The sequence below is a fragment of the Lissotriton vulgaris genome, chromosome 9 (genome assembly GCF_964263255.1).
Source record: "Lissotriton vulgaris chromosome 9, aLisVul1.2, whole genome shotgun sequence".
In the NCBI taxonomy this organism is placed as follows: domain Eukaryota; kingdom Metazoa; phylum Chordata; class Amphibia; order Caudata; family Salamandridae; genus Lissotriton; species Lissotriton vulgaris.
The window spans coordinates 769,782,846-769,801,641 of record NC_141697.1 but is presented as its reverse complement, the minus strand read 5'-3'; the positions used below and the strand labels follow the sequence as shown (position 1 = coordinate 769,801,641).

The 18,796-nt window shown below is 47.6% G+C and overlaps 1 protein-coding gene across 1 annotated transcript in view; it reads right to left on the bottom strand.

Annotated features, from left to right (window-relative positions):
• The window catches only part of RASGRP2 (RAS guanyl releasing protein 2), a 362,009-nt gene that overhangs the window by 132,253 nt on the left and 210,960 nt on the right, over positions 1-18,796 (bottom strand). The window contains exon 7 of the mRNA XM_086938498.1: positions 11,311-11,484. Coding sequence (XP_086794624.1) covers positions 11,311-11,484 — 174 coding nt within the window. The remainder of the gene's footprint in view (positions 1-11,310; positions 11,485-18,796) is intronic.

Below are 18,796 nucleotides of genomic sequence, written 5' to 3'. Positions count from 1 at the left end.
TGATCATAGAAATCAGATTAGGCCCCAGACCGGATCCTATGCAACACCGCTCGGAGAAAGCTCCAGTCGACCCGATCAAACGCCTTCTCCGCGTCAAGTGACAGAAGGCAGGCCGGTATATTCCAATGGTGCGCTTTCCCTACCAGGTGTACAATTCTACGCACATTGTTAGCCCCTTGTCGATTGCGAATGAAGCCAAACTGATCAGGCACCACAAGACCAGGCATGTGTGGCTCCAGGCATTTAGCCAACATTTTGGTGTAAATTTTAAGGTCTGTGTTTAGCAGCGCGATGGGCGCACATAATGTGGGGTCCTTTCCTGGCTTGGGTATTAGGGCTATTTCTGCCATTCCCATATCGGGAGATGGTCCACCCGTACCGAGAAGGAGTTGTACAGCCATAGTAAGTATGGTTGTAGTTGCGCTATGAACATGCGATAGAAGGCCAGCGGCAGGCCATCAGGGCCCGGCGTTTTCCCTAGGGGGAGGTCCCTCAAGGCTGCCGTCAATTCCTGCACCAGGAGTGGGCCGTCCATCTGTTTGGCAAGATGGGGATGTTTCGTGGTCCAGGGACACGTATTGAGGACGTCATCTATATGTGTTTGGGAGGGTGCATCTGCAGTGTAGAGTGTAGCGTAATAAGATCGAAAGGCCTCACGCTTGGCTCGTTCCGTGGTGGCCCATTTTCCCTCTGCTAATTGAATGTTTGCTATGTGAGCCCTCACTGTTCTCACCCTCAGACATTGCGCCAGTAATCTACCCACTTTATCCCCTCCCTTGAAATATCATTTTTTGAGGGAGAGCAAGGCCCGCTCAGCCTTGTTAGGGTGCAGAGACCAAAGCTGACCCCGGATTTTTACTAACTTCCGCTGACAGGTAAGTGTCGATCGCTCCTGATCCTGCTTCTCCAGCCTCTTAATATCTTTGGAGAGACCAGCCTCCAAGCGACGAGCTTCCTGCGCCCGCGCTATCACTAGCGACGTGATGTGGCCACGTATCGTTGCCTTAAAAGCATCCCACACCACCTGAAATGGGGTGTCAGGCAGATCATTGCTTGTGAAGTGAGAGTCGATGGCAATCCGTAGAGCCTCCATGTTGGCCGGGTCCCGCAAGATGTGCGGCGGCAGGCTCCACCGCGTTATACGAGTGTTACAACTGGCAGGATCCTGCATGAGGAGTTCGACATGGGCATGATCGGATAATGAGATGTCAGATAGGGATGCCGCTACCATGCCCGCTATAAGGGCATGCGATACAAACAAATAATCTATATGCGAGTATGAGCGATGGACGTGGGAATAGTACGAATACTCCCTTTTATTTCAGGTGAATAGTTTCTCCAAGAATCGATCAGGCCAAGATCCGCTATCTGCTTCCGGAGAGTAGAAGACATGGCTCCGGACCAGTTCTAGGAGGCGTCACTACGGTCTTGCTTTGGACCCCATACCAGGTTAAAGTCTCCCCCCAGAACCACAGAGGTATCGCCCTGTGGCACTTGTTCCCGCAGCAAGGTTCGGAGGTAGGAGTCCTGCAACTGATTTGGCGCATATACATTACACAATGTGAGGGAGCGTCTCCCAACCTCCACTCCCACCCGGATGAAACACCCTTCTGAGCTGCGGAAGATTTCCGCAACCCCTTACCTGATGCCTTTTCTGCATAAAATGGCCACCCCTGCGGTTTTAGTGTCAGCTGCGGCCCAGAATTGGAGAAGATACTTAGGGTGTGCCATGCGGGGAGTGTCCGTCTTTAATAGGTGAGTTTCTTAAAGGAAAATTAAGTCTGGGCTGAGCTGCAGTGGATAGCGCCACACTTGCTGCCATTTGTTAGGGGAGTTAAGTCCCTTAACATTAAGGGATATTACCTTTAAGGGGTCAGGTAAAGTCATGGGTATTCTCAATCACCAATCCGGCAATCACATCCGCACACATGCATGCCCAGAACCAAAAAGGAGGTCTCAGATGCCGGCACTCCCCATAGATGGAAACCCACCACACCCTCGCTGCCTCCCGCCCGTCCCACCCGAGCAACAGATATAGGAGAGAAGAAAGAAGCAGCCAAGTAGGAAAGAAGACAAGGAAGAAGTGGAGGAAGTAAACAATCAACATTGGCCAACCGGACCACAATGTCCTATTCCTGTCATGGTCTAGCCTACACCCTCGGGTTTGAGGAGCCCAGAGACGTCACTCTCTCAGGAACAGATGGGGGTAAGTCTTTCGCTGCTCTCAGGACAATCAGGTTGGGGTCTCTGGCCCCCGATACATTGCAGGACAAAGGCCGGGGTGGCGCCAAGCGCGCAGACATGAGCAGTGAGTTCAGCCAAGTGGGGACCATACCTCCCAAAATCCATTTTAGGTTTTGATACAGGCTCCAGAACTACCTTTCAAGGGGTGGGGAGATCCGAGCGCACTTCTGACTGATCCCCTTCCAAGGATTTGATATGGTCAATAATATCTTGCTTAGCCTGCAAAGCTGTGTGGGCATCCAGGGGTGGCGAGCGCCTGTGCCAATGCACAGTGGACCAGGATGGTTTGGCAGGTATTCTTGCGGGAGGTGAGGGACGGGCGGGGCTGGCAGAGCGCGATAGCGTCAGTCGCAACAGCTGTGCTGCTTCGTGGTAGGATCTGACCATTCTTCGCTTTGACTCCCAGGTGAACATGAGAGCGAAAGGATGGCCTCACTGATATGAGATGTCCAGGCTCCGTAACTTGTCTGTCACCGGCTTGAAGGCACGACGGCGCCGTAGGGCGTTAGGTGCGAGGTCTTGAAAGATTTGTATCTTATGCCCATCATATCTAAGATCCTGCGTGGCTCTCGCCGCCCGGAGAATAGCCTCTTTTTTCTGTGAAGAAGTGGACTCTGGTTAAAATGTCTGGGAGGAGACCCAGCCACCCCGCGGGCCCGGAGACACGGTGAGCTCGGTCCAAAGCCGGCGGAGAGGCGTCGTCGTCCCCCCAGACCTTGTGAAGCAGCTGCACCACATACGTCATGATGTCTGTCCCTGCAGCCCCATGAGGAACCCCTCGGATCCGGAGGTTGTTCCAGCGGCTGTGGTTCTCCAAATCTTCTTGCTTCATCTGCAACTCAATGTGTTGGTCTTCCAGGGTGGCCAGACGCTGCCATAGTTGCTCTTGGTCCTCCGTGCGGGCATCCACGGTCTTTTCCAGGCCATCCACTCTCTCGCCCAGGTCTGTGACCTCTTTTCGAAGTTCGTGAGCGCAAGAGTGTACTTCAGTACGCAAAGAGACAATTTCGGTTTTCAATTAGGACATAAAGGAGGCCATGAATGCCTGTGTCACCGGGGATGAATCTCCCCCAGCCTGTGGATTCCCCCCGTGGAGACAGAGGACCCCGCCTTGCCTCACAGTTTGGGTAACGTGGTGTCCTTGGAGCCGGAACCGGGGCCTCCTTTCCTCTGCCAGTGCGCGTCATGATTGAGATGCAGGCGACCTCCAAAGCGCCACCAACGAAGGACAGGGAAGAGCTGCGTATCCTGTGGGTCCGTTCAGCTGCCAACCAGCCTCTCTTCACCTCCACACAGCGTCCCTCCAAAGCAGTGCTCCTCCCACATGCCGGTTACTCACAGTGCTGTGCAGAGAAGTAGAATGGACATTTTTGCGTCAGGCTCCCGGTCAATGTCCTGCAGTCACCAACGGGTTCTCCCGGGAACCCCAGTTATGGCACCGATCTCCAGGGGTAACAGAGCGCAGAGTCCAACCTGCGTGCTATCCACAATCAGCCTCTGCAGTACTAGGGCAAGCCATCCATTGCCTCCGGGCCACTCACCAGTCACAAAATGGCGGCACCTCCAACACACACCAGGTGCCCCCCCGGCAATGTCCCATCTGCCGCTGCGTGTCCGCTTGCCAGCTAGCCCCTAGGCTCCCTCCCAAGTAGTGGCACAGGGGGCCTTGGGCTATATTCAGGGCACGGTCTCCCCAGATGTAGCAGCGCGTATGATCTGTCGATTCAGGGTCACCCGGCGTGAGAGAACCAAAATGGTGGGGGGGTGCACATCCTGTTGTGCCACTCTCCCGCAGTCCCAGCTCTCTGCAACCTGCGCCCCTCTGCTCTGCCCCCAGCCGTCCACCGACCTCAATGTAGATGCCTCAGCCACCCTCTCCACCTCACCAACCTGCGTGCCGCCTGCAGTGGGTCTCCATGGTACTAGGGTAAGCCACCCAGTGCCTCTGGGCCGCTCACCAGTCACAAAATGGCGGTATCTTCAGCTTACATCGGGCGTTCCCCCCTGTAATGTCCCCGCCGTCGCCGTGTGCCCGCTTGCCAGCTAGTCCGTGACTGCCCCCCAAGTAGTGGCGCAGAAGGGTTGTGGCAATGTTCAGGGCACGGGCCCCCCTGGTGCAGCAGCAGCTTGTATGGCCCGGGGATTCAGGGCCGCCCGGCGTGTTTGACCCAAAATGGCGGTGGAGCACGCTTTCCGCTGTGTCGCACTCCCGCAGTCCCAGCCCTCAGCCTCTCTGTACCTGCTGCGGGGCCCGCTCCTCAAAAGATCCGCCAGGCCGCACCTCCGCTCCAGCTGTCTGCCCTGGTGCAGCCCTCGGCAGAGCGTCCCCCGGTGGGCGGCCCGTCTGTCTGCCTCTGCCTCCGCTGGCGGTCCGGGACGCTCGTTCTGTATAGCCCACTTCCGCTGATTAGCCCTGAGGGCTCAGAGCTCCTGGGCCTCCCCAAGGTGTAGGGGGGCCCCCTCCAGAACCTCCACAAGATGGTGGCTCACCCTGCCAGGTCGCTAGCCCCGGGCCGCACCCTGCACCCTCAGTTGTTGCCGGGTCGACTGCAGGCTCTCCACAGGCCCCTCGCCCGAAGCCCGCACCAGGGGTAGCAGCCACCTCCTCCCAGCAAGCGGCGCAGGGCAGGCCCGCTAGGCCCCACGATCGCCTCAATCCTTCTCCCGCTGCGGCGAGGGCTTCTTCACCGCAGCTGGTATGGGTGCCGCCACTGTCCCAGTTCACTTCGCCTCCACCGGGTCTCAAGGGGTCGCCGTGTTCCTGGCGGACAGGGCCTCCGCAGAGCAGAGGAACAGTCAGACGGGCCTCACAAGGGCACTCAGAAGATGGCGGGTCGCCCCTCCGGGCCTGCAAGTTCCCCTCATCTGATGCCTGGAAATCGCTGTCGGGTACGGTGCTGCCCCTCTGCAGATGTACCGGAGCAAAGTGGTCAGCAGCCACCCCTGGGTCAGCGGTCAGAACCCCCCGGCTCCGCTATAATGGCTAATAAGAGCAGCGGATCGCCGGAGCTCCCCCAAGACATGTCTCACCACATCGTCGGAAAGACCACGCCCCCAAGCATGTTATTTCAGGTCCCTTGGTCTATACACGATCACATTTTAAATCATATTTCAAATCACCATTCTGCCTGACATCACTTTGTCCTGAAGGACAACTCCGGGGACAGGCAACACATGGTTCTCTCTATGAAAGGGGGCAGTCTGGCAAGTGCACCACAGAACGTCATTATCACTCCAGCCTTTTCTGTACTGAGAGCTACTTATGTTTAATGAAACACATTGAAAGCTACTAATATTATTAGTGTTGTATAATTTCAATTTTTGTATATGTATAATAATTAAACCAAGCAAAACCTTTTTAATTTAATAAGCTGGGCTGTACAGAGGTGAGCTACTCAGAAGTAGCTCGAGAGCTACAGTAGCTCACGAGCTACTGGTTGGAGACCCCTAATTTAGAGTTCTAACTCTTTTGACAGTCTCCAATGAGTGACTGAAGATATTCCACAAGTTGCGTTGGGCTTTCATACTCGAAGAAATACATTTCATCCTTGCTACCACCATGATGTAGATGGAGATAAAAAGTGTTGCTTTGGCTCATAGGCCTCCATCGATCTCACCGCTGTTAGTGGGCTGGTACCAAACACCATAGATAAGCCTACGCAGATTTGCTGTGCGTAAGAGACTTTAATTGACTTAATTTTTTTAAAACTGTCACAAACATCATCCATGACATAAATAGGTCTGAGCAGGTGTTTAACGCAAAACAAGCCTTGAAAGAAAACAAGAGGGAGGAATACATTTCAGGAGCTGGTATACGCAAAAAAGCAAACAGGTGCACCCAAATTATATGTGCTTCCGAGTGAAAAACAGGAACTGTTTTGGGAGCAGAGTGTATCCAGGAGAACACCAGCAGGTCCAGACAACTGCTTTGTAAGCATCCTTCCAAAGGTTAGGAGTATTGAAGGGCCTGGGTGTGGAGAGATGGATCAGTTGGAATCACGAGCAACAAAAGGAGCTAGACACAACGAGACAGAGACAAAGAGCCACATCCCTTGGTTCTCTCACACCCTGCAGAGGTGTGCTGGGGCCAACAATCTGTGCACTGTCACAGGGAGACACATTACATACCTAAGCAGGGAGTGGTAGGGTGATGTGTGGTGTGAATGCAATGGCCCGTTTCATATAGCATTAGCGGCCCATTTGGATTTTGGCAGAATAAGATCCATTTCTCTATCCACTGATTAGAACAGATACCCAATTCTGGCACTAATATGTCTGTTTTAGCAATGTGCATTAATGAGCACATGGGGTAGTAGTAAAATTACTTTATTTGATTTGGTTTAAATCATAAAAAGAGTGGCTTAACCGCGAAAACACATAAACACATATCACATCAAATTCATAAGCAAGGTACAAATTAGTTAATAAGTTCTCATTTAAAATTTGTAATAAAACCCATTTTTTTCCTTTCTTGTTAAAAGAAAAACACAGGGGCATATTACCAAGCAATAGCGATAATTGTCGCTATTGCTTGGTTAGAGACAAAAATTTACCGCTGAGCTGCGGCGATTTTTATCGCAGATAAACCTTGGTATTACCAAGGTTTATCGCAAATGCGATAAAAATCGGCCGCAATGCATGAATATCGCTGAAAAGTCCGCGATATTCATGCATTACCGAGCTAATGCTCTTAGCCATGTTATCCACCTACCATTGGATAACATGGCTAAGAACTTCTCCTGGGTAGGTGTTAGCTTTTGGAGATATTCGCGCTTAGCGATGTTAGCGACTATTTCCAGTCGCTAACATCTTGGCACGCCCACTTTGCATGTCATTAGTGATAAATATCACTGACATGGAAAGTGTGGCCCAAGATGGTCGCTATCTCCTACTAGCTGTCGCTAACTGGTGTTAGCGACAGCTAGGTAATAGGGAGATAATTTTATCTCTGCTTTCTTGGCTTTTAAAGCCAAAAAAGCGGAGATAAACCCCCTTGATAATATGTTCCACACTGTCTTGTAATAGTGTGTCTAGCTGTGAGATATCTAAATCTTGTCCTGGCATCGGGCGAATTGTCTGAACTTTTTCACATTACTGGCTTTGCCTGTTCAAGATATCTGTCTCTCTTTTCTAGTTAATTTGCAGCTAAACTCAAAAACTTTAATGCTTTACCCGCCAATTGCACTGTTGACCCTCCTAAACATTTCATTATGGAGGATCTACAAGTCTTTATCTGTTCTTTTTTCATTAACGGCCGCAAAAGTTCTTTCCGTTAAGATGATAATACCGGGCAAATACAGAGTAAGTGGAGCACTGATTCAACTCCTTGTCCGCAGAGGCGGCGGTCCGCTGAGAGCCAGGTGTGTTTCCATTTTGGGATTAGATCTTTAGTTGGGTATACTCCCAGTCTTAGTAAGATCATTTGCTGCGTCATTCAATTTGCAAAATGTTCCGAAAGGTATGGTTGAGGATTTAAGAGTTTGTATGTTGGCAATACAATCCATGCATTGATTTTCATCGTCAATGAAGCTTTATCCTGTTCATGAGACATTTGATTGATTGTTTTGCTAACTATTTGTTAAAACTCCGAGTAGGATGGTGTTGTGTGCCAAGCTTCCTCTAACTTCAAGGCCTCAAACGATTGCTTTAAGAATGAATAAACTGAGTTACTCGATTTGGATTGCTTTTGGACCTCAAGCCAAAAATAATGTGCAAGGGAGACTTTCTCAGCTGCCCGCATTCTCCAATATTATTTAACCAACGCTCCTTGTCTTGACATGATCTGTTTTTTTAACCCAAATTCTAGTCTGATCCAGGCTTGAGAAGTATGGGGCAGGATTTTAAAAAGGTTTTTAAAGAGACTGGTTTGGGCGATGTTCAATGATGTTGCGTCCTTTGTGTTTAGGAGTTCTGAACCGTAAGTAATTGAAGGTAAACATTTGGCTGCCACAACCTTTAGTAAGTGGGTCGTTGAACAGTCACTGAGTTTTTTTTGCAAGGTTTTGAATGCAAATAAGAGCTGTTTGGCTTTTGTTTTCCGCTGTTCTTGGTGTTGCTTGTAGTTAAGGTGGCGATCCAAAATTAATCCCAGATATTTATATGTTCCCTCCTGGTCCAAACGATTGCTGTTGATCGTCCAAATGAAATGAATTTTTTTTTAATGCAGACTCGAAAAACACATGACCTTTGTTTTTTTAAAGTTTTTGTGTAATTGGTTCGAGGCTGTGTATTCTACTAGTTTGTTTATCAGACGTTGGAGGCCACAAGGTGTTGGGGATAGCAGCACAATGTCATCAGCGTATTGCAAACTTGCTATTCTCACATTCCCCAGTTTTGGGGGGTCACCTGATGTCGAACGTAAGTTGGTGTCTAGATCGGCTGTATATATATTAAATAAACAGGGGGCTAGAACGCACCCCTGTTTTAAGCCATTGGTGGTGGTGATTTTGTTTGTTAAGGTTCGACAATCTCCCATTTTTCTTTGAACCCATGTTTTGAGTAGAGATTAATTATTGCATTCAGTAAGTTTGTGGGCACTCCCCAGTATTCCATTTTTGCCCACAAAGCTCGTCTGGGGACCTTGTTGAGGGCTGCCTTGAGATCCACGAAGCATGCATATAGAACTTTTGAATTGGCAATGGATTGATTGGCCAAAAGTGTTACGGCGGATATGTTTGTTAGAGTGCCCATTCCGGCTCGGAAGCCTGTCTGTGTGTTGGGGATCAATTTGTTGTTGTCTACTCAATCCTCTAGATCTTTCAGCAAATTTGCAGTGTAGATTTTTGCTTCAACATCAATGAGGGCTATTACCCTATAATTTAAGGGATTTGCACGAGCCCCTGATTTGTAAATTGGATGTAATATGCTTCCTCGCCAGGAGTCAGGGATGGTGTGAGATCCCAAAAAGTGCGCGAACAGTGTTGCTAGATGGTTAGACCAAAATGTTATGTCTTTTTTAAATAGGGCGTTGGGCAAACCGTTTGGTCCTTGCGCTCCACCGGATCTCTGTTTTTTTTATAGCATTGTGTACTTGTTTTTGTGTGATCTGAATGTTGGCAATTGATTGATCTGACCCTAATGTTTCAGGAGGGTGTCGCTGAGATTTGCCTACCGTTTATTTCAATTTTGGATTACTGTGATGTTTCGGATTCAGTTTACATGTTGTGAGATCTTGGGCCTGTGAGGTTAATTTCGGTGTCTCAGCCGTCCTCTGCTCTCTAATTGGCGTGTCACTAGAGGTACTGCCGTTGGATCGTGTCGCCTTCCATGTTTCGTTTTCGGAGATGACTCTGGAGGCTTTCTGAGGATTATATGTAGCTTTTATATAGAGGTATAGCTGGAATTGCTGGAGAAGGCCGAGTGGAGTAGCTCAAATGAGAGGAGCGAAAGCGAAGGCAGGTGGGCCGGGGCACACAGGATGAGGTTGTGCAGACCGTGCCTCCACCTCTACCTCTTCCATGAGCTAACACTTGCTGCGGGTGCCTACTGTGCCGTACTTGCCACTTACCGCTGACGCTTCCCACGAAGCACTCCTGTCCTTCACCTCGGTCCTCCGGATTCCTCCCGGCTTCCCTGGCTGCTGCTCCTGCCCTCTTGGGACTGCAGAGCCACAGGGGAGTCGAGGATGCGGTGGTGTTTTGCAGCGGCAGTTGCTATAGTTGCTATAGCTGAATGTAGCAGGTAAGCGCCAGTTTTGGTGAAGTGATCTTTACCGTGCTCCCCATGCTCTCCGAGCTCAGTAACTCAGTAACGCAGGCTCCGGGCTCTAGGTTCTGGGCTCCAGGCCCAGCTGTTTCGAGTTCAGCGAGGGGCTGCGGAGGAGCTGCGAGGTGGCAGATGGCTGCCATCTTTCCTCGCTGTGCTGTGCTCACTGCAATCAGTGGACTGGAGTCTGCATTGGCTGAAAATGTTACTACTACTACAGTCAGCTACTGTGCCGTTCTGTTTACGCTATAAACAGCATATGCGCAGCATGAGTTTGTGTTTGGTTATAACATCGCTGCATCACTGCTGAGTTAAGAGTTGACGTATGGATGACACATGGGGATAAATAAATGGATACAACACAAAGCTTTCATAATCCATCTTGGGTGTTACATACAAACACACACTCACACTCAGGGAGCGTGTGACGCATCCACACATTAGCATGCAGAGAGTGGAACAAGAGCCCACTCTTCTTTTCCTTTTGCTGTTCTCACGCTAGGACTCCTTTCTTATCCCCTTCTAATTTATAGCAGCTCTCCTTAGCAGGGACTGCTTTGGAACCACAGTGAGTGACAGCAGCATTCAGAGTGTGAGACGCAGAGGTTGGGGATGTGGTTTCAGGGTGGGCTTTCGTTCCCTAACTCATAACTAGGGAGGCAACTCAGGACTCAGGTGCCATGACTCCTGGGGTAGGAACCTGTCTAAGTTAAACTGTTACCTTACGGCTGGTTCGAGGGCCAGCTCCAATCCTTGGCACAGACCTGGTGCTGGAGGTCCCCTAATGGAGCCCCTTGCATGCCTGCCAACCTAAGGTTCTCTATTTGGACTCCATTGCACTATGACACCATATAGATCCATGATACACCATCAGAGAACTTAGGGAGGCAGGCTACCCCAGGAGTTAATGCCCCAGACACTTGGGATAAACCAAGTGTCCATCTATTTGGTTCCTGGGGGACCTTGACACTGATAAAATAAAATAATCAGAGTTGATCAGTTTTATTCTAATTCTGATATCTTAAGAAAGGATGAAAAGTGAAAGGAGAATGTCCAAACTGAAATAACGAAAATGGGCAACCACCTTTTTTGTCCATTTTGGAGACAACTGTGACGGGCACCCTGCAGGGCTCAGATGGTAACGTCTGTCGATTTCACCATCGTTGCAAGACAACACTCAAGACAGTTTCACTGGCACCCTGTAAATCTTGGCCTTCGATGCCTGGCCATAACAGATGCCAATTCCAGGGCCTACACATTGCCAAGAGCTAAGGTTATGCAGTTCCATACTTGGGATTCCATAACTGGCCTGACTTCACACATCTCATTGCTCACACATTCTGGTCTTTGCCAACCACTCACCTGTGCTACCTTCACAAACTGGGTAAGGACTTGGGCACGCTGCTGAGGGGTGGGTTTGCTGAGAATCATGAGCTGGATCCACTGAGAGACGCTGTTGAAGAGGGTGATGAAGCGCTCTAGAATTGGGTTGTCCACAGTACATCCATGCATGACGAAACTGTGGTAGTCCTGAAACTGGATATGGGGGGAGAGAAGTGGAAGAAGTTCAAAAAGGAAAGATTTAATGTTTACAAGTTACATATCACATCCTGATTAGGCATGACACTACTTCCTGCTAGATATGGCATAATTTCTTGTGTCTAACATTATGTCACCTCCCCCAAAGCAATGCATAAACTCCTACTTAAATCATGCAATGTCCTTTTCAAAGGCATACAGTTTCACCCTCATTATTGTAATTGCAATTGCATTTCTATAGCGCTTACTACCCCTGATGAGGCGTCAAAGCACTTTTTCAGCAAGTAGCATGCTACTCCAGAACCCGAAAAGAACTAGTGGTGAATTAGGATAGGGAGATATTAAATTAATTGGAGCAGTGGATATGTGAAATTGGATTGAAAAATAATAGTGGAGGGATAGAAGAGGGAAAGGTTTGTATTTATATAGCACTTGCTACCCCTGATGAGGCGTTGAAGTGCTTTTCGGTGGTTAGCTCGCTATCCCAGGACCCAAAACAGGATTAGTGGGAAATTAGTATTGGGAAATATGACATTAATTTGAGCGGTGGACATGTTAGTCTGCTATTTGAATTGAAAAGGATAGTCGAGGGATTGAAGAGGGAAGGGTGTAGAAAGTGTTTTTTGTTTTCTGGAGCTCACAGTAGTAGGAGGTGGTTTGGGATGAGTAAAGAGGAGGTGGAGGGAGGAAGAGTCAGTGGGAAAGGTTTAGAAAGGCTTGTATGGGAGATTTGAATAGTAAAAGAGGTATGAGACGATGCAAGGAGGGGTAGAATAAGGAAGAGTCTAGAAAGGGTTATTTTGTGGATCATAGTAGTAGAACGGGTTTAGGGATAAGACAGCAATTGGAAGTAGATGATACATTGAGAGAGGTATAGGGAGAGAAATAGGGTAGTGCATTGGAGATAGAAGTAGATGTCAGGATTCAGGCAGTCCGGTAAAAGCGCTGACTACAATCGCGCAATACTCGGAAGCATGTATTAAAAAACTATGTTTCCCAGCATGCTCGGGGATGCACGTCGTACGTGCGCAGGGAGACACGCAGAGGAGGAAACAAAACACATTCCGGAAACTGCAGCAGTGCCGATAATTCTTGTGGAGAACCCTGGTCAGCACGTAGCATCCTCGGAGGTGGCGGTAAGAGTACTGTGTTCTATTTCCGTACTGCATTTCCGTTCTTGGGGGGATACGCTGTATTCCCACATTTGTCTGGTGTACTTCTGCTGTCCTGCAGGAGGTGCGCCTTCTGGTATTCTTGTAGCCGGGACAAGCGGTTCCATTTCAGAGAACTCTCTCGGCTGAGTGGGTTCACTCTTCCCGTTAGAGGAGACAGGCTATCTGCTGTCTTGTTGCGGAGAAGAGTATAGTGGTGCCCTTAAGTTCCCTGTTGGATGAGACATTGATTCCTAGTCTCTTGCGGGGAACTTTTATCTTTGTATTATATTTCACAGTGAAGTCTGGGCTCAGATCTGTTCACTGTAGGACCACGGAGTACCAACTTTTCTTGGCCATCCTAGTTGTTGAAGCTGGGAATATAACGGAACCGTGTGACATTATCTTGGTGCAGACACAGTTAAGAAGTATTAACCCTGTCTGCTGTTGATTTATGATTTTCTATCGATTACCCTTTATATTTATCCTAGCACAGGAAAGAGGTAAAATTAGGGTGCCATATCAGTGGGGACTTAACAAACTTCAGATTAACGCACAAAATTCTTGGGTACGTAGTAGAACAAAGACAAATGTATAAATGTTGTTAGGGATAGAATCTGCATTTCATGTTTGTTCCTTTGTTCCCCATTACAGTTTGTAATGAACCTGGTATCGCCCTACTCTCTTCCTGCATTCAAAGACAAAAGTATTTTCCTTTACAGGTAGGAGAGTAGAGTAGTGAGAACTCCATTTAGGGGGAACCGGACAGACTTGTATTTAACAAATACTTATAGTGTGTTCCTTTGTGTCTTTTGTTGTATCTCACAGATCTCCCTCTCTGCTGTTCCCATCCTTTCCTTCCCTCACTTGACTATCCCAACAGTCTGTGTATTTATACTTTCAGACTTTGGGGCCAACGAGAGGTGGACCCCTTATAACATCAGCACAATCCCAAAGATTCTGGAAGGAGGAGCCTGACAGTAGAAAAAGGTTCGGGATGAGCCAGAGAGTGGAGGTAGAAAATATATTACTTTGCAGGATATTCCCTCTGACAAACCACAGACTTCTCCTGGTTTTTACTTACATCCGCCTGCAGATAAGCTATCATGGAACTATACTCGTCCTTTCCTTTGGAACCTCATGCCCTGGGGTCTCTACAGATTCTGCTTGCTAGCCCTTCTCGAGAGCCACTCATTAGCAAACTATACACTGCAGCATAAAGGGAGAAGCACATTGACTCACATCATTCCTTAGATAAATGGAATTCCACAATAGACACACCTTTGTTCGCAGAGCAAATGGAATTTCTGTTGCACTCTCACTGGCAGGCTAACAACAAATAGTCATTTACATATTATTAATTTTAAGTTTTTACAACAAATATATTATATGCCTGCTCAACTGTTTAGATAGGGACTGCGGGAAGATGCAAAGCGTACACGATGTGGGAATCTGCGGGCAGACTTCTTACATGTGGCCTGGGCGTGCCCACTGGTCATTCAATTTTAGACTGAGGTAATAGGCGCCCTAGGGATCATGGTGTTGGAGTCTATTACCAAGACCCGCAGCTCTGTCTACACGACCTTGAGAGAGCGTTGCAGACGTCCAATACAGATTTATAGCAGTAGCTATCACATCCTGATTCTCAGAAAATGGGACAATATATCACCAGACTCCCTCTGCTCCGCTCTCGCAGCTACCCCCTTAGCTCTGTCTTTGGACGCAAACATTGATGCGGCAGCGCTGAATTGCTGGATAGGTAATACGGTGGATAGCATAGCCCCTGCAACAGTCGCTACATCACGCAGGGAATCCCCCTCTGCCCCATGGTTCTCTACTGAGTTGAGGAAAATAAAAAGCAACTGTAAAAGGCTTGAACGACTATGGCGGGCAAACTATTGCGACTCAGCAAAAACTTGCTATAAAGAAGCCCTTCGTGGTCTTCACCAAGCTACAAGGAAAGCAAAAAAAGCTTTCTTTGCTTCTTCCATTCAGCTTGCGGAGCAATCTAGCAAAGAAGTTTTCAAGATTGTCCAATCTTTTTTCAAACCTACGGCTATTGAGACTGAAGTCACTCCGTCGGAGAAACTCTGTGAGGAGATTTCAGACTTTTTTGTTAATAAAATTGAGAAGGTTTATGCTTCCTTCATTAGCTCTGAGCCCACAGTAATGACGGACATTTCTGATACTGTGCTGCCTTCCCCCTCCCTAGCTCAATTCCACCCTATCTCCTTTGCTGAGGCCCTGATGGAAGTAAAAAAATGCAAAGCAGGGGCCCCAGATGAACCCTGCCCGCCTAAGCTTTGGTCGATGATGTCGGAGGCGATTGCTATACCACTCCTACACATCTGGAATACTTCCATTGCATCAGGCATATTCCCTGAGTGTTGGAAACATGCCACACTCCTTCCCCTGAAAAAGAAGTCAAACGGCGCCTCTGATGATTTAAGTAATCTCCGCCCAATCTCTCTTCTAGCAGCCCCCGGAAAAATGCTTGAAAAATGTATACAACGTCAGCTGAATAGATTCATTGAGGACAAAGAGATTTTGCATGAAACTCAGTCGGGTTTCAGATCGGGCTTTAGCACCGAGACAGCCCTTATTGAGGTGGCTGAGTCAATCAGGTGGTCTCTAGATTCAGGAGCATCAGCCATGCTGGTGCTCCTGGATCTATCAGCCGCATTTGATACGGTAGATCACGGCAGCCTGCTGTCACGGCTGAAGAATATAGGTCTGAAAGACAAAGCATTGAGCTGGTTACAATCTTATCTAACAGATCACTCCCAGAAAGTAGCGCTGGGCACCTTCACCTCAAAACCAAAACACCTTAGATGTGGCGTCCCTCAGGGGTCGGCGCTCAGCCCACTACTTTTTAATGTCTATTTAGCCCCTCTCTTTACCTTGACCTCAAAATGGGGAGTCAAGGCGATTTCGTATGCAGATGATACACAATTAGTCTTCCCCTTCTCTGACGTATCTGAGGCAGCCTTCAGCAATTTAAGGGCCTGTCTTCTGGATATTGCTAGCTGGATGAATTCCAACAAATTAAAGTTGAACGCTGGCAAAACGGAGGTTGTCTTTTTTGGCAAACACAATCGCCTCCCCTCGGACCTGTGGTGGCCTCCTGAAATGGGTCCAGCCCCTTTACCCTGCACCCATGCAAATAATTTAGGCGTAGATTGGGACGAGGGTCTCTCATTTCGTCACACATACAACAGGTCACAACTGGCTGTCTTTTCAAACTTAGGAACCTTCGAAAGTTCCTTGCTCTTTTGCCAGCAGACTGCCGAAAAATGGTGGTCCATGCAACAGTTACATCCAGATTGGACTACGCAAATGGCCTATATCTCGGCCTACCCAAATACCTGGTACATCGCCTGCAGATCGTGCAGAATGCGGCTGCGAGACTACTAAAACACATCCCTTTCAGACAGCATGTCTCTCCGCATCTACACGATCTGCACTGGCTCCCTGTGGCTTGTAGAGTAAAGTTCAAAGCTCTAACCTTGGCGTTTAGAGCACTGAAGGGGTCCTGTCCCAACTATTTAAAACTCAGACTCCCCAGATATCACCAGGAGAGGTTCCTGCGCTCCTATTCTCGACTTCAGCTCCTTGTTCCACGCGCCAAAAAAGCTAGACTTGGAGGCAGGTCCTTCTCTGTTCACACGGCCTTACTTTGGAATGCCCTGCCTACTACCATCCAAGCTGCCTCTACAGAATCTAGTTTCAAGAAGCTACTAAAGACTTGGCTCTTTGCCCAGAATAGATAAGCACTCTCCCTCCTTTTTTTGTGCTTTCCTCTTAAACAAGTTCTGCATTTTTAGCGCCGGGACACCTCCTTGTGAGGTAGCTGTTCGCGCTTTATAAATATCAGTATTATTATTATTATTATAGCTGTACTGCTTACTAAGAGAAGAGTAGCGACGAATTGGGGGAGGGTGCGGGCTACTAAACTACAACAATGAATAGAGGACATGGTGTACTGTAAAGAGCAACTGGAGATATATGCAGAAGAGTTGCCTGTGTCTTCCCGCCCAGAAGACATGAGGGGGGCTGCTTGTTGTTTATTTAATGCCTCAGACTGCTATGCCATGATGCGAGGTGTTCCACCCGTCTTAAGCTATAATGACAAAGAGGTGCTAATGTCATGTAGATGTATTAAGTTATCTTGCCATGCCGAACTATTCTACTGTGTGTGGCATGAGATGCAGCAGCATTTATGATACTACTATGCTTTTCTTTTCTTTGATGTACTATGAACAAAACTCAATAAAGAAAAATAAAATAAAAATAAAAAAAGAAAGGTGGTTGAGTTGGAAGAGCCTCAAACTTAGTAGTCAGGTAAGTCATAAGAAGTGTGAGAACGAATGCACTAGGAGCATGGATAGACTGAATGCTGAAAGAGCCTAAAAGGCCAGAATGCTGCGGTATTCTCAGAGAGAGGAGGGAGCTCTACAGTAGCTGGAGTGCTGTGAGGTAGCACCGCAGCTGGGGCATTCATGGGACCAGAACCAGTCCTTTTATTGACTGTAGAGCGAGAGAAGGAGATGTATTATCATGAAGAGTGCTACGTGAATGCAGTCAGTGCTGTAGAAACCTGGACGGAATGAGTGTTTCATGGGCTTGAAGGTGTGGCATGTTGAAGCAAGGTGGAGGACAGACTGTTTCCATAGCTGGATGGAAGAAAGTGCCTACAGCTGGTCTGGCATGCTAGCCCAGGAGTCCTGATTCAATGAAAGGCTGCATCGTTGTTAATTACTGCTGGGACACTTCCGCCACAACAGTGTCATCCAGTCTCCTCGGGTACTAATTATACCCGCATCCCATATAGTCCGGGTTTTTTAATTAGGTTCTGATACCTGTACTGCTTTTTTCCTTCATAAATGAAGTACTCCAGGTACAAAAATTGCACAAAAAAAACAGTATGGATGAGATTCATTGGTAAACTATAGCAGGGGTGCAACTAGCTTCAAACTTCGGTTGGGGGGTGGGGGGGATGAGGAGGGGCTAACACTTCCGCCAATGCGGCAGGATAAGCATTTCCAGAAATAGGGTCAGAGCTATCCTCATAGACAATATGAGAGAAAGAAGTGACAAACGGTGCAATTTAAATATATTGGACAAACTTGGTAGTATAATAAACATGTTTTTGAATATTTGACACTGTTCCTAGGTTACTCACAGTCCTCTTTAGAAAGCATATTAACAACACTCCTTTTACCAATTCACTGATTCATTTTGTGGCAGGACTATCTGCGTGTGACATATTTATCATTCCAAGTGCATAAAATGCTCATGACCCATTGTCGACTAAAGTTACAATTTTAGTTTATGCAATGGGTGTTGCAAAATATTCATGTGTGAGCCTGCTCTTATATACAGGTCTCAAAATATTAGGCTTAGTGGCCGTGCTTAATTTGAGCTGTGGTTTTAATTGGAACTCACTTGCACTCATTTTTGGTGTCCTGCACTTATTTTTCCTCATTTGACTTTGTTTCAGAAAAAAAAGTCAGAAAAACACAAAAGGGGAAGCGAAAGATGGAGAAATTGTGACAAAGGGAGAAAACAAAAAATGAAAAAACCTGCAATAGTGAGATAAAGAGCATTAAAGAAGCACACCACCTGAGAGTGGCTTTTTCTGCTCCAAAATGTTGGTTACCCTGAATACAGTATTTTATTTAGTATGTGGTGTGTGCTGCAGTCAAGAAATAGTGCTTGTCATACTTCTATTGGCTTTTGAGGGGAGTTCGGTCATCTAAAAATATGGAATTATGTGGCAGTTTGCAACGGGAGGACTCCTCTACCATGCTGTAATAGTATTGGCTAATAATATTGCTAAAGTGTCACGAATTGCTCACTGTGTGCATTAATTACAGCATGGACTTAGGGGCATATTAATAAAGGCTTTATCTCCGCTTTTTTGGCTTTAAAAGCCAAAGAAGCGGAGATAAAAATATCACCCTATCAACAACAGGGTGCTTACATGCAAAATTGCATGTTAGCACCCTTTTTCACTACGCTTCCCTTTGAATCTCTAATGAGATGCAAAGTGGGTGCTCCAGAGCAAAATAATAGGAGAAATGTCACTAAGCGACATTTCTCCTTTTATCTAGCTTCACGCTAACCCTGTTAGAGACAAAAAAAGCAGTGCTAACTAT